This window comes from Pteronotus mesoamericanus, unplaced genomic scaffold (assembly GCF_021234165.1).
Source record: "Pteronotus mesoamericanus isolate MK-2021 breed Mesoamerican mustached bat unplaced genomic scaffold, CSHL_Meso_final contig_182, whole genome shotgun sequence".
NCBI lineage: Eukaryota > Metazoa > Chordata > Mammalia > Chiroptera > Mormoopidae > Pteronotus > Pteronotus mesoamericanus.
In genome coordinates, this window is record NW_026555078.1 from 19,468,983 (window position 1) to 19,484,634 (window position 15,652).

General features: G+C 48.8%; 1 protein-coding gene across 1 annotated transcript in view; it reads right to left on the minus strand.

Moving 5' to 3' along the window:
* The window catches only part of RGS6 (regulator of G protein signaling 6), a 456,413-nt gene that overhangs the window by 38,376 nt on the left and 402,385 nt on the right, over positions 1–15,652 (minus strand). Inside the window, exons 16-17 of the mRNA XM_054567333.1 lie at positions 8,905–9,030; positions 2,333–2,519 (exon numbers count right to left, since the gene is read on the minus strand). Of these exons, the coding sequence (XP_054423308.1) occupies positions 2,333–2,519; positions 8,905–9,030 (313 nt within the window). The remainder of the gene's footprint in view (positions 1–2,332; positions 2,520–8,904; positions 9,031–15,652) is intronic.

The window sequence follows — 15,652 nt, forward strand, 5'->3', positions numbered from 1 at the left end:
CCTCCTTTTCCCTCTCTCTAAAAATAAATAGCCCTGGCTGGTGTGGCTCAGTGGATTGAGTGCCAGCCTGCGAACCAAAGGGTCGCCGGTTTGATTCCCAGTCAGGGCCCATGTCTGGGTTGTGGGCCAGGTCCCCAGCAGGGGGCATGTGAGATGCAACCACGCATTGATGTTTCTCTCCCTCTTTTTCTCTCTCCCTTCCCCTCTCTAAAAATAAATAAATAAAATCTTTTCAAAAATAAAATATTTTTAAAAATGTATGAATTGTTTATTTTTGAAATTTCTCCTTGAATATTTTCAGAGGGCAGCTGACAGAGGGTAAGTGAAACTGCAGAAAGTGGAGCTGAAGATGGGGGGACTACGGTATGTGGGTGCTATCTGGGGGGCGCCTTGTTATTCCAGGCCTTGGGCAATGTGATAAGATACCACAAAGAAGGACAAAAAGCCCCTGCTCTCAAGGCGATTACAGCCTAGTGGGGGGGAATGATAACCAGGAAATGGGCAGTTTCGCCATTTTGGGAGGAAGTGCCTCCAAGGGGAGGAAGTGCCTCCAAGGGGAGGAAGTGCCTCCAAGGGGAGAGCTCCAGGTTTAAGGAAGCCCCCAGGAGGGACTCGTACCTCTGTAGGTGCAATTAGGGCACAGACGTGAGGCTGGTGAAAAAAAACAAGCCACATAATTCTTCCTGAATTGCAAGTGAGGGCTGGGAGGTGCCATTTCTAACATCAAGCATCAAATCTGTTTCTTACTTCCTGGCCTCTCACTTTGATTTCCTCCTCCCACCCTACAGCCAGGGGCAGGACTTGAGGTTTGGCTCCTATCTCCTCAGCTCTCTCGATTTCTCTCACCGGCAAGGGTCCCGTAGAGAATTAGAGCGGTGTGCCCTTCCATGGACCTTACAGTATTCCTCACCCCACCGCGGTTTTACTTTCCGAGGTTTTGTTACCTGTGGTCAGCTGTGCTCTGAAAAAGTTAAATGGGAAATTCCAGAAATAAACAGTTCCTAGGTGTCACACTGTCACTGTTCTGAGCAGCATGACAAAATCTCGCTCTGTCTCTCTCCATCCCCCCGGGGTGGGAATCACCCTTTGTCCATCATCTCCACACTGTCGGTGCTCCCGCGGGGGAGCCGCGCAGTCGCGGTGTCGGTTATCAGATCGGCTGTCCTGGTACTGCAGTTCTTGCCTGTGTTGAAGTGGGGCCTATTTTACCTAATAATGGCCCTACAGAGTAGCGAAGCTGGCAATTCGGACCTGCCAAAGAGAAGCTGCAAAGTGCTTCCTTTAAGTGAAGAGGTGAAAATTCTCACCCTAAAAGGAATAAAAAAAGGTGGTTATGCTGAGGTTGCTAAGATCTACAATAAGAATGAACCTTCTTTCATGAAATTGTGAAGAAGGAAAAAGAAATTCATGCTTGTTTTGCTGTTGCACCTCAAGCTGTGAAAGGTACGGCCACGGAGCTTGGTGAGTGCTTAGTTAAGATGGAAAAGGCGTTCAATTTGTGGCCGGAGACATGGACAGAAGACACGTACCAGACTGTGGCAATGTGCTGAGCCAATGCAAAAACTTCTGCAAGGAATCCTCTATTGTACAAAGGATACCAAGCCATTTGCTGCAAGTAAGGGATGGTGACACAGATTCAGTAATAGATTGGACTGCAAAACATAAAAATTGCTGGAGAAAGAGAGAGAGAGAGCATAAATACATATTCACATAACTTTTAGTATAGTATATTGTTATAATTGTCCTATTTTATTATTAGTTATTGTTGTTAACCTCTTACTGTATCTAATTTACAAATTGAACTGTATCATAGGTATGTGTGTATAGGGGAAAACACAGTATGTATAGGATTTGTTACTATGTGCAGTTTTAGGCATCTACTGGGGGTCTTGTGGATAAGGGGGAACTACTGTAGTTGGAAATCACTGCAGACGCAGAGTAGGGTGGTGGTTATGAGAGTGGGCTTCACGGTTAGGTGTGGGCTTGACCCATGGCCCTGTCAGCTCTACACCCACTTTGATGCTGTCAGGTTATGGATTCTACTACTGACTTACTATGGGACTTCAGAGTTTGCAAAACACTGAGGATTTTCCTGGAAAAGATAAAGCATATAACTGTAATTTTCTATGTAATAACATAACTAATCTAGGAAAGCAATACTCCTGGAATCCCATTATGCACCTACCTGGAATGGTTTCCATTGATGCCCTTACAAATAATAAACCCTGGAATTCTAACTATATACAAGGCCTTGAACTTGTGTTAAAGGGTGGGGTGGCGGAGTGGACAAATGAACACCTTTTGGTAAAACCATTTGAGTAGTTAAGCAAACCTGGGCATCTTCAAATGTGTATCTCCCTCCATCTTTGACGTTTTGACTGGTTATCTCGTAGCTATGAGAATCCAGGTTGATTGCACTTGGGGCCCCCGGCGACAGAAACTCTTGCCAGATTTCTTCCACCCTCTTGGCCACATCCTGCAGAGGTTGTTTCTTGAGATCTTGGACCGCCAACCAGAACCTGAAGTGGAAGTATAAAGATAGTCAGCCTCAGGGGCCTTAGCATTTGGACTCTGCTGGACATGGTCCCAGAATGGACCTTCCATGAGGGTCATGCCGCTGCATCCGCCAGTATTCCCTGTTGCCACCACTCGGGGACAAAGACCGCAGGGACTGCTGAAAACACAAGCGGTGCCCCGCCGCTGTGGAAAACCAAAAAGTAGTGCACATTATAAGATCATTGTGCCTCTGATTACCAAGAAGAGATCTCTCTTCTTCTACATCAAGGTCTCTCAGCCACGGCACTATCGCCATGTTGGGCTGGGTCCTTTTTTTATTGCGGGGCCTGCCCTGTGCATTGTAGGGGGCTTACAGCAGTCTTGGCCTCTACCCACCAGATGCCAGGGGCAACCCCTCTCCAAGTAGTGACAACCCAAAATGCTTCCAGACATTACCGAATGTCCCCTGGGAGGTAATATCAGCCCTGGCAGAGGACCACTGCTCTATGCAGATGTCATGACACAGGTAAAAGTGACTTCCTTTGTCCTTTCTGGTTGGGATCAGTGAGAGGCATCAAAATGAAGGAAAGATCACAGGGACGGAGAGAATCTTGGGATCATAAAGAACGTCTGAGCTGGAAGGACCTAGCTAGTCCTGATAACGATGCATTGATTCCCAACACCGCTGTCCAGCAGGGCGTTTGCATGTGGTTGGCACTCAATAAATGGCTGTGGATCGGGGACGAGTTCATCTACAGCAAAGCTGAAGGAGTATCCATGGGGAACCTCTGCCAGAAGATTCTCCAGAAGCGCTGGAGAGAAAACCCTCCTGTTCACGTCCATATTTGCCCATCGTAAATCCCTCAGTGTCCACATGGCAGCAGCCATTGGGAGAGGCGGGTGTGAGCTTTTTTCTGCTGGGAGCAGCAGCAACCAGAGCCAAAGCTTGGACAATAGGTCCCCAGGCCCTGAGGGTGGCTTCTAAGGCAGCCCTGGGGGGCATTTTCGGCAGGGTCCAGGTGCGGGTGGCACACTTGGTACCCTGTGAAAGAGAGAGGCCACTTTCCCCGTCGGTGAGCCACTGGGACAGGCCCCGGCTTTGTGATTCCCACAGCCATGGGAATCACACATAGGCAAGTCCACAAAAGGGCAGGGATGAGAGAATCTGAAACACAACATGGTGGAGAGTGCTTTCAATCTGTCATTGAATTTCACCCAAAGTAAGATGTACTTGTTGTTTTTTAAAAGGTTAAGCATGTTTTTCTGTTGCTGTTCAGAGGCCTGTCTTTGAAGCCAAGTGTGTGGCCCGAAGGCACCACTTAGTGGCCAACTGTGGTAATGCAGCTCCATTTCCACAAGGAGACAGGACAGGTGCACGCGTGTGTGCAGTGCACGGTGGGCTCCACTCTTCCCCTGGTGGTCCATTTGGGATTCTAATAACCTCCCAGAAGAAACCGGCATGGTCTCCTTGATGGTTCTGAAGAGCATGAGTTCAAGGCAGAGGAGACGTAATAACTTCACTCCACCGAAAGATGAGGAAGTGCAGTTTTGGCCCTGTCCTGGCTATGCTGCTGTCTTGGGATTGTACCTTTCCGGGTGCCTCTTTCCTCACCTGGAAAATGGATGCAGAGTTGGGGAAGAGATATGTGATGTGCATTTGAAGAACTTCCCATCCCGGTGTAAGTTGGAAAAGCTGTCCGGTTCTGTGAAAAAATGGGCGTGCTGGTGGATGAGGAGGAGGAAGAGGAGAAAAAGAAGGGGAGAGGAGGAGGGAGGTGACATCCCCTGACAGTATTTTTCCCTCTCTGCACGCATGGAGACCCTCTCGGCCTTCCGTGTGCCTTGGAGATGGCCTGTGCCATCCCTTTTCAAGTGACAGCAGACACGCTGTCACAGCAACATACTGACATTGCATATGTGTTTACTATCACTGGCTTTGAAGACTCTTTGTGTCAATTTGAAATTCAGAACAGGCTTTGGTTTGTGTTTGCCACCTGTGAGCCCACGGGCCCAAGCTCGAGCTCTGTGCCCGGCTGCCTGGTCACACTCTCCCTGGAAAGAGCCCCGGAAGCTCGCCTCTGCACATTTACCCCGGCTGGGAGGTCCATGGGGGGCCTGTGTGGCTTTGTCCTTATCAGAAGCCTGCAGGTATCCCTGCTCCGGGAGGACGCCAGCAGGGAGGAGGCTGCCAGCAGCGGCGTCAAGTCCAGCCATCCTGCACTAAGCCTCTGTGGCGGGCAGCAGAAGGGCTTCCATGACTGGCAGGCCGTGAGGACTCGCTGGTATCAGGGAGACCACCTGTCCTGCCTGGCCCGGGTCATCGGAGCGCAGGCAGGCAGCCCATGTGCCAGCATGTGACCTGTGTCCATGACTTAGGAATGCAGGCAGGATGCCGGGTGTTATGGGAGGGAACCTGGCTCATACACCCCCAGGCTGAGCAGTCATGGGCTGGAGTCGCAGGCTCCCTCAGGATCGCGATGTGGACGAGCAATGGGCTTCTGCCCTCATGGCTGGTTGGGACGAGGGAAAGCGTTCCCGAGCCTGCCAGGAGGTCTGGGCAGCCCCTCTGTTCCTAGCTTACACAGCTTTGCATAAACTAGGATTTTCATGGGTGAGAAAAATACAGCTTTTAGTTTATTTGCAGAGAAAAAGCAAACTCCATGCAAAAGGAAGTCTTTCTGTGCCCTCTGCTGGTCAACAGAGACTCAGGAACAAGGGATCCGACTTGACTTAGGCGCTGGTTGGGCACGTCTGTGAGGCCATCAGCACCACGCCATGGACGCTGAGTTATGTTCCAGGGGCCATGGCTGAAATGCCACAGATTGTCACAGTGTTGCGTGAGGCACCTCTGTCCTGATTAATCATGTGCTTGGTTAGTGGTGGACCCCATCAGGCCTGGTGAACCTTTAGAGGTCTTTCCAGGACTCCAGGCCACTGCCAGAGAGGGGAGGCTGGCGGTGCAAACCTAGCAACTCCCCTGTGCTGTGTTTAATTGCATCTCCCCTCAGCCGACACTGTGTGGAACCAGGATAATCAATCTGCAGGTTAGAAGAACAACCCTGTTCTCTCTGGAGGCGGTACAGCTCATAAAAAATGTACGGGGGACGCTCTTAGCTGCAGGTTTTGATTTTTAACTCACGCCATGCTATGTGGGAGAAGGTGTCGAGTCAGGGAGGACACAGATCTGTGCAGGGGAGATGGAGAGGGGACAAAGGTGGCAGGGGGCTCCTGACATCATTCTGGGAAAATGCACAGAGCAGGGAGAAGAGTGACCTCAGATAATTTACTGGAAGTCCCCGCTTCAGGACTGGGAGGCCCCCACCATGGGGACGAGAGGCCACCTGCCTTCCAAAGGCCCCAGGCAAACAGCTGTCTGCAGGGGGCCACCCAGTCCAAACAGTCCCTGGGCTCAGCTCCGGGTGCTACAGACAGTGTGCTGTCACATGCTGTGCCGTTTGCAGCAAATGCACTGGTGGTCCCCCGCAGGCCCTGGCGATGATGCCTCTCCCTTGGCTCACAGGCGCGCTCTGAAGCTCTGGTGTAAATCCACCCATTTGGCCACTCAGCAGGCACTGCGGGTGTGGTGCGGATATATGATGATCTTAGTGCCCTTTTACTGGAGAGATGCAAGGGAGCACAGGGGCCTAGGTGTGGAGGCCCTTTGCACTGCGTCCTGCTGAGTTCTGGTCAGTCTCTCTTTCTCTTTTCCTCCCAAGCCCCAGTGCCAGTTGCCTGGGATCTTGACCAAGGCTGGGAGAAGAAATGACCCCAGCGTGGCCAACACCACGTACAGGCAGGATCCCCGAGCTGCGCCGCGCTGCCCAGCTCCAGGGGTCCCGCTTATGGACCGCGGTAGAGGCGCTCCTGGATGAGCGGTGAAAACGTAGTCAGCTCTGCGTCCTCGGGTCCGGGGTCATCACAGGAACTAGGCCAATATCTGCGACTGAAGGCATGAATACCAAGGGACGGGGGAGAAACTACCTGGTCGTGAGTGACCTAGGAGTCCTGACGCTGTGATTTAAAACTGAGCTTCGCCCCCATATATCCAATTGTGCTGAATGTCACACAAGTGGAATTCGGACCTCCGGGGGGGTTTTAGAAGCTTTTGGGCTGTACTGTGTACCTCTGGCTGTTTGATATTTTCTTTATCCTCTCTTCCGACATGCATCAGAGGGGGCCCTCTTTACGTCTGGATGTAGGCATTCCAGTGTAAATTAGTCGGTGGCACACTCACGTGCGCTCACACTCACACTTTCACTCCAAATTGAGTGTAGACCTCCTGGCACGGGAGGAGGCTGCTGGCAGGGGCGCAGAGGCGATGGCGGGCTGAGGCGCTGAGCCCCTGCTGGGGCTCCCTCCTGCGGGCGCTCTGGGCTGTGAGGGTAATGCACCTCTCATAAAACGCTGTGCGGGCGTGGCTACACCCAGACTAGGCAGAGCAGTGCTGAGCCAGCAGCAGCTCCTGTTCCTGGTGTCTCACAATGACCAGGACCCTGTGGCCGTCCTTCAGATTCTCTGCAACAGTGCAGGGGGCAGAGGGCCCTAAGGCTGCCCATGGGCCGAAAGATAGTCAGGTGGAGGCAGCCTCTGTACCGCTCCATCGTGAGGACCCGGGGGGGACAGGCTGAGAAGGAGAGATGGAAAGGACTTCCAGGGCTGGCTCATGGGGACCAAGTTGGGGCAGGGCCCTGGGGCTGAAGTGGCCACACAGAGAGGCTGCCTGATGCCTCATGCTGGCCACAGAGGGCACAGCTTCCAAAGCAGGACCCACATCCAGCACAGCCTGCGAGGCTGGTCTGGACACGACCTGACTAAAGTCAAGCCTTCCACTACAAATACCTTATGAGGAACTGAAGCAAGCTCTGAGCTATGTGCATAAAGCCTCAGCGCAAGGAAAGGATGCTCGTGTCATAACCTGAAGTCAGATACTCGGCCTTATCTGGTTTACAATAGGCACATGGCTTCCTAGAAGGGCATTGAGTCAACTGGCATCTATATATCATCCCTGGACTTAGTGGCTCATAAGCTCATCCAGCTCAGAATATGCCCTCTCCCTTCTTTGTCTATCAGTATCCTGAGTATCCTTCTACTCTTACACTCCTGCCTCCCTTTTAAAAACACTTCTAAAATGGTTCTTCAAGTTTACACTGGTTTATATTCATTTAATAATTTAATAGTTTCTTGTGTTTTTTCCTCAAAGACCTACAAGGTCATTGCAGGTGAAGATCACACGTCTTGACTTCCTTGCATCCCTCAGCAAACCCTCATGGGGCTCGGTGTGGCACACGTGTATAATAAATATCACTTGACTAATGTGTGGGACAGAGACGGTCTTTCACTAAAAATGAATAATAGGGACTTTGCATATTAACACTGGAGTGGACAGTTTCTTACCCACAGTATATGTTCTGACTTTTAGAAGTTCAAAGATATTTTCAAAAGTTCATAAAGCCACTCTTAGAAAAAATGCCATTGGAAGATGAGAATTAACCTGCATACAAAAGAAAACTTGGTACCCAGGAAAAACCCGGAGATTTCCAACTTCCCCTCTGAGGAGTCACCCGTTAGCAAAAATCACCCTTAAAGGGTCCTTTAAGTTACATATTCGGCAGGCCTCCACTTCTACCCGAATACAACAAAAGCCTGAGTAAGCCACCAGTTTCCAACTTTTCATAACCAGGGCCTTTTCTCTGTGAATGCACCACCTTTCTTCCCTCTCTCAATGGGCCTTATGTTTTGAAAGGTTTATTTTTTTCCTACTGAATAGTAATTACTAATACACGAATACATTTTCCCTTATCTCAATGAGTCATAGAATAGACACAATCAGGTGTTTCGTTGGCATCAGGTGACCAGGATAACCACCGTGAGAGTTGACAGAATTCCCCCCCAAAGAAAAGCATGTTTTAATTAGCTTTTACAGTTATGTCTGCAGTTATCGAATGATGTTTCTTCTTGCTTTTTGAGATTCTGCAATGAGGCCACAAACCCCTTTTTCTCCTGGTTGGCCCATTACGTGTTCAGGGCCCTGGACGTGGGAGGGCCCGGAGGAGGGGGTGTCTGAGCTGCCGTTCACGCTGAAGCCCCCAGCTCCATGGTTTAGTTACAGGGCGGTGTCGTCAGGCCTGTTTGACCATTTACCTGCTACTGGAGACATACATTCAGTAATTTGAAGGAATGTCATCAGGAGTTAAAGGACGACAAATGCTCGTGTTGGTAGGTGCTCATGTGGTGATAGCAAAGCTGCATATAAAGTTTGTTCGCCTCCATTTCAACCTTTGCCAGGTTAGCTGGAATTTGAGTTTGAACCATAATATTTGATTGAAAAGAGGATGCAGGAAGAGAGGCTGGTCATGCAAATTTCTTCATACACACCCTACACACAGCTCAAACTTTTGAGAGGTTTACCTGAGGTTTTCGGAACTGAACTCAGACTCCAGGAATCGTAGGAACTGCTCCCGCCCCACCTGGTCCTTCAGCATCTCGTCAAATGAGAAGCCCCATCTCTTTACTCGCTGCTGGCTGGGCTCTTTGCTTTTGGAGGGGAACAAAGGTTTAAAAAAGGATCAGTACCAGGCAAGAACCTGTGTCATATTCTCTCTAGCAAGTCAAATCTATTTTGCTGCCACATGACAGAGGAAAATTTCACAAATTTAAGTGATAGATTCCCCAGAAACCTGAACAAACTCTAAATGCAGACTTCTGTACACCAACATCAGCCAACAGTAAGAAGTCTCTTTAAGGAAGGCCTTTAGGTTAGGGTCACCAGGAGGCGTGCCAAGTGGTTCCTGTCTACTGAAAGTACAGCCACCCTACTGATTTGGCTTCCCTGGACCATTCCTGTCAGTTATAGGCCCAACATTGGACTCCATCCTTTTTTACTTTTTTTTTTTTTTTGTTATAACCGAGGATGCCTTGTGAATCCAACCTTCCATAAGAGATGTTGTTCTCATCTATCACCCCTTCCTCAATACACAGGGGAGAAACAGAGTCCTGTTTAGATCCAGGTGACCTACAGCTGGTCAGAAAGGAAACAACTCATCCACGATAAAACCTACTCGCGTGTTTAGAAGCAGAATGTTGTGTGCATTTATTGATTGAACAACCACCTGCACAGCGTTTATGATGTTCTAGGCATTTTACATCTGTTAACTCACTGAGTCCTCACAACTAGTCTATAAAACATGTACTAGCATCATCCCCACATGACAGAGAGGGAAACTGTGACCTAGTGATAATTTTCCCAAGGATACTCTAGAAAGTGAGGGAGTCAAGACTCAAGTCCAGATAGTGCAGCTCCAGAGGGCAGCTCCTAACTGTAACTGCTGTGCTGCATCACAATGCGGCAGGGGCGAGGGGGTTGGTGGTCTTATTCTTTTGGTGTTGGAAGACGCAAATATTTCCTTCAGCTTCTGTCTTTCCACTGCCACTTCACTTGCTGTCTTTATTCTCCCGACCCTTCAAGCAGCAATGGGGCCCTAGTTCACAAGTCACATGCCGTTGTAATGCCCCACTCAAGGAGCAGTCTATAGATGTGCGCAGGGAGTACTGGACCCCGTCTCAGACCTGTGGGATCAGCGTCCACAGTTTAATAAGATCCTGGATGATTTCAGTGCCCATTGGTGTAGCAATATTTATTTTTCCTCTTCTTCAAAACTGACACATAGGTTTTATTATTTCTAACAGACATTAAATAAATGAAATCATTTCCTCGTAGTATGGAGTTGACATAGTCTTACTATTTATCTTAGAAAATTACACTTATTAAAGGAGAACAAAAGCATGTGTGCTGAAAGGTTTGGAAAAACAAATAGCTCTAGACCAGCGCTGCCCAAGAGAACTTTCTGTGATGATGGGAATAGTCTTTGTCTGTGACCTCCAATATGGTAGCCACTAGCCACAGGTAGCTTTTGAGAACTTGAAATGTGGGCAGTGTGAGCAGGAAACTGAATATTTAATTTTAAATAATTAAAGTTCAAATGTAAGTGGCTACATGTGGCTAGTGGCTGCTCTATCGGAAAGCACAGCTCTGGACGTAAGCAACTCAAGCCCAGAACTTCTATGTCTGCACCGCTAGATGTAACCAGCAGCTGCAGGCTCTTCTGAGTGTGAGATTACGTGTGTGGGCTCGGGAAGCTCTTGTGCACAACTCTCCATCTTCAGCTTAGCCCAGTGGACCCAGTAAAAGACTAAGTCCACCAGGTGAGCCAATGGGGAATTCCATGAAAAATCTCCTCCAAAGCATCAAGCTGGGCTTTCTACAATGAGCCAAGAAGACAGGTCCTGGATTCTCTATAAATGCAAGCCACAGGACCAATCCCTCTCAACAGAGTTCTGGGGCACAAAACGTCCTATTTATAAAGACATCCCCCTAGGGTTGAGCTGGCAGCAGGTGTAAGCCCCAGAGCGCTTCAGGATATTGTCTCTTTCTGCCAGGGTCATGCTGTCACCTGGGATGGGCTCAACCACCTGCTCTTTGCCAGCCAAGGTGGCAGGGCTCTGTGGGGATGGTGCTGGTGGCAGCTGCACCCTGATCAATAGCTGTGCCTGAACAGCCAGGTACGGAAAGTCTCTCAGTGTTTGCAATGATTGTTTCTTGGACACACACTCACCACTGGTGCCACTACTTTCTGGTACTCAAGCTAAGAGTCCTCATTCACTCCTCCAGGTTCATTGGGGGTGGCCGGGGTGGGGGAAGGACCATTTTGGGGGTGGGCCAGAAAGCTGGGGTGTCATGCTAGATGGAGAATCAGAGGCCTAGGATGGAGGTCAGGACATCCAGAAAGCTGTAAGGACAGCAGCCTTCTGCAGAAACAAGGAGGTCTGGAGAGCCAGGACACCCTGGTGTGGTAGTTTCCTAGGGTTACTGCAACAAAGTACCAACAAAGTGGGTGGCTTATAATAGTGGAAAATTATTCTCACAATTCTGGAGGCTACAAGTCTGCAGTCAAGGAGTCAAGGTGCTGGCAGGGCCACGCTCTCTCTGAAGGTTCCTGGGGAGAATTTGTTCCATGGCTTTCTGATAGTTTCTGGTGATGCCAGGAATGCCTAGCACTCCTTGGCTTGCACGCGCATCCCTCCAATCTCTGCCTCTGTCGTCATGTGGGGTTCTCCCTGTGTGTCTGTGTCTCTGTTTTCTCTTCACACAAAGACACTGGTCATACTGGAATAGGAGCCCATCCTATTCCAGTATGATCTCGTCTTAACTGATTGCATCTACAACAGCTCTATTTTCAAATAAAGCCCTATTCTGAGGTCCTGGGAAGGATGTGAATTTTTGGGTGACATTATTCAACCCAGAACACCTGGGGTCCCCCAAATACCCATTTTTCACAGTCAATCCTTTTTCTATACCTAGATGTTCCACCTCTGCTCCTTTGATCCCCTAGTACATTTGGCCATTGGAATCTATTTTATTAAAAGCTTCCTGGGTAAAACTTCTCTATATGTGTGTTTCCTGCACTATTTGAGTATTTCCAACCATCATTCTCTTTAAGGTTCAAGATCAGATTTGAACATGTCGCTACTACTGAACGGTCTCTGCGGTTACAAAATAATTCTGAGAATTAGAGCACCTCTGGACATTCATTCCCAGGTGACTGGGACAATAACCTTCCCTCGGCCCAACTCAAACAAATACTCCCCGGAACTCACAGCTCCTTTTATTGCCAACCGTTGTATAGAAGTGCTTCCTTACGATACGTTTTTATTATAGTTTTATATCATCATTTAGCTTTTTGAGGGTGTATGTCACTGCCTCTCCAGCTGACACATGAGCTCTCTGGGGGCAGAGACCGGGTCCCCTGTGCCTCTGTACTCACCACAGTGCCTTTCACACAGCAAGTTCAACACTGAGAGGAAATCAATAGGGAAGCGTGTGCAGTGACGTGGGTGATGTGTCCTCATCCCGGCAGCGTTTTCTAGTCGTTAGCTAGATGTCTTTTTCTAACGCTCACTTTTCCTCCATGCCCACTGATCTCACCAAATCCCTGGCCCCCACTGGGCAGCCCAAGCCAACACAGAGCACAGACGGGTGGCCCTCGGCAGGGGTTCGTCTTTCACTGATCCACCAACTCAGGGCAGAGCCCGCAGTAGGTTCTCAGAACAGATTTGTTGCATTTAACTACAAAAAATGGCTTATTTTACTGGTCATCTCTGGCCTTTGTTCCGCGGACAGGAACCACCTCTCGGCCGGGAGTGGGACATTGGCCCTGATGCCCAGGTGCGCGCCTCCGAGGACAGTCCCTGGCCACTGCCAGCATTTAAGTGGCTGAGGGTGTCCGCCTGGGAGAAGAAACACACCTCCACAGCTTCTCTTCATTTTCACTTGTATCTAAATAACCTGACTCTGCTCGAAGGTGAACAGAACAATAAGAGAAACCAGAGGTGTAGGGGCAGGTGGCACCCTCCTGGGGACAAAGTGCTGACAGATTGGAATAAACCAACAAGTCAGGTGACCACCATCTCCCCAAACTATCACATGCTTCTTTGTTGACTTTCAAGAAAGAAGGAGGAAATCCCAGTGTTGTCATGGTGAATTAAGTTCATGTGCTTACCTCTCCTCCTTTCCCAAATATCAATAAAGTAACCAAAGAAAAGAGTCACCGCTCTGTCTATCCTCCATTCCACCTATACTTTTTGAATGGCTTCTGTGTGCAAGATCTGGGTCTAGGTGCTAAAATAATTTTAAGTCCTATTCAGAAAGAGAAACAGGGGAAGAGGATGCGATATAGAATGGTGGATGCATGGGGTGGCCAGTATAGATGGGGTGGTCACAGAGGACCTTCCCGAGGAAGAGACACCACTGCTGAGTGAGACTTGAATGAGAAGAGAAGCCAGCCATGTGAGGGTCTGGGGAAGGGGTCCAGGAACAGAGAACAGGCAAGAGTCTGGCATTCAGTGAAACAAAACAAAACAAAACAAAACAAAATATAGTATGTCAAAGTAAAGAAACTTTCCCTTAGCAGATGACACACTATGAGAAATTGCAGGAAGGTGTGAAGCAGATGAACTGAACTGGTGACAACTGATTGAGAGCTGCTTATAGTTTCAGTGGGTCCCTTTGAGAAGAAGTAACTGGGTGTCCCCAACACAAGCCAGGGACAACCCCAGGCTCTGAGCAGCAAGACTGCTCAAGAAGGTAGACGCTGTCGGCGGGCACTGGACAGGGGGCATGTGAAGGAAACTGAGACATGAAGACCGTGGTCTCCACATGGCAGAGAGGTCTCTGAAGCCAAGGGGCGGGGGGTTGCTTTCTGGCCAGCTTCAAATACGGGCAGTAAAACCAGGGTAGTGCCGCTGTAACCAAGGGGCGGAACAGCAGATATGGGGGAGAAGGCACTTCAGCCAAGCTGGGAGACTTCTAAAGACATGCTAGCTTCTTCCTGTTCCTCTTGGCTTCTGCAGATCTAACCAGGTTCCTCTAAGATCCCTCAGCAGAAGGAAGAGTGGACTTGCTGGGGAGCACTGTACAGAGAAAACTGAGGAACGTCAGAAACCCCATCAGGGCTTGGGAGCAGAGCGCTTGGCTGCAGGGATGTCATTAAGGGAAGATGCGGCTCTGCTACTCAGGGACCCCTGCGGCCACCAGCCCCACTCTGAGAGAGGGCCCAGTCTTTCAGTCTGTTTGTGGACCACAGAGCCAGGACCTGGAGAGGCACATTTACCTGTGCCCTTCTATTAATACACTCAGGTGAAGTCACAAAAACTGCTCCGAGGAGAGCCTGCTGGGGAGGAACTCTGTGAGACACACCAGGAATTTTCAAATTGTGCTGTGCCTCAGAAGTGCCTAGAATGCTTGCTGAAAACAGATACCCAGAACCACCCCAAGGGCATCTGTATTTTTAGTGAGTATCCTAGGTGGTCCTGACGCGCCCTGTGTTTTGAGAACCAGTGACCTGCACCATTGCTGAGAGAGCTCTCACCAGCTCCTGGCACAATCCATCTGGACTGGGGCTGCACATGAGAATCACTTGGAGAGACAGTAACAAAACAAAACAAAACAAAACAAAACAAAACAAAACAAAACAACAAAAAAAACCAATGCCTCACTTCCAGAAATTCTGATCATTGGTCTGGGGAGGGAACTGGGTGAAGTTTGCTGTTGTTCCCCGCCCCCGCCCCGAGAAATGCTGCCTGTAAATCAAACACATAGCCAAAGGTGAAAGTTAAGACCTTCATTTATGAAAACCTGCAGTCCCCCAAATTTCTGGGTGTATGAAAAGATCGATCTGCTCCGGACAGTGATTGGAGTAAAGAAACAATGACTAGAAACAAAACTTCTCTGATCAGCAACCCCCGCCTCCACCCCGCCCCCCCGCCCCGCCCAAACAGGCTAAGCTGCAGGCATTGAGGAGAAAAATGTAAAAAACAAATCTGTGTCCACCCTCAGGGGGATGCAAGGGGATAAACACCAGCAGAACAGAGCAGGCGACTGAGAGTCCAGGAAATTGTAAGAATTCCTAGAAATGAAAAGCATGATTGTCACCACCCCTCCCAACATTCAGCAGGGAAAGGAAAACTCATTAAAGTATAAAAGTCACAGAATGGACATCATTGAAAACAAAACTGGTGACTCTGAAGAGTAATTCAAGGAATTCTATCCTCGACTATAGAATAAAAAGGGTAATAGAGAAAAGATAAGAGACACAGTGGCTCCATCCCAGAGGCCCCACAATCCCTACAAAAGGGCTTCCTGAAAAAAGAAGACAGAATGGAAAAAAGCGTAGCAGTGATTTAAAAAACAGGAAGAAAATATCCTGAGTTAAAAAAGATTTAAGTTCTGATTCTTGGATTAGATTAGAAGGAACGACCTAGGGCATGTTTATTTATTAAAAAGTCAGGTCCAGAGAACTTGATATATATTTATCTTCGAACAACTTAGTAGCTATATTTGAAGTACATAAAAATTGAAAGGACAATGAATATATGTACTTCATTCTTAAGCAAACACACTTGCGCAATTGAGCACTGAACATCTTAAACTTTGGAATCCGATTGGACCCTGTCACCCTTGTTTCCGGTTCCATGTTGACTTTTGTACAGTACTTGCTTTTTAACACAGCCAACTGCTCTGAAAACCCAGATTTACAGAGATACGACATCACGGGAGGGAATGGAATGGGACCCAAGGTCGAAAACAGTGAACGATATTAAC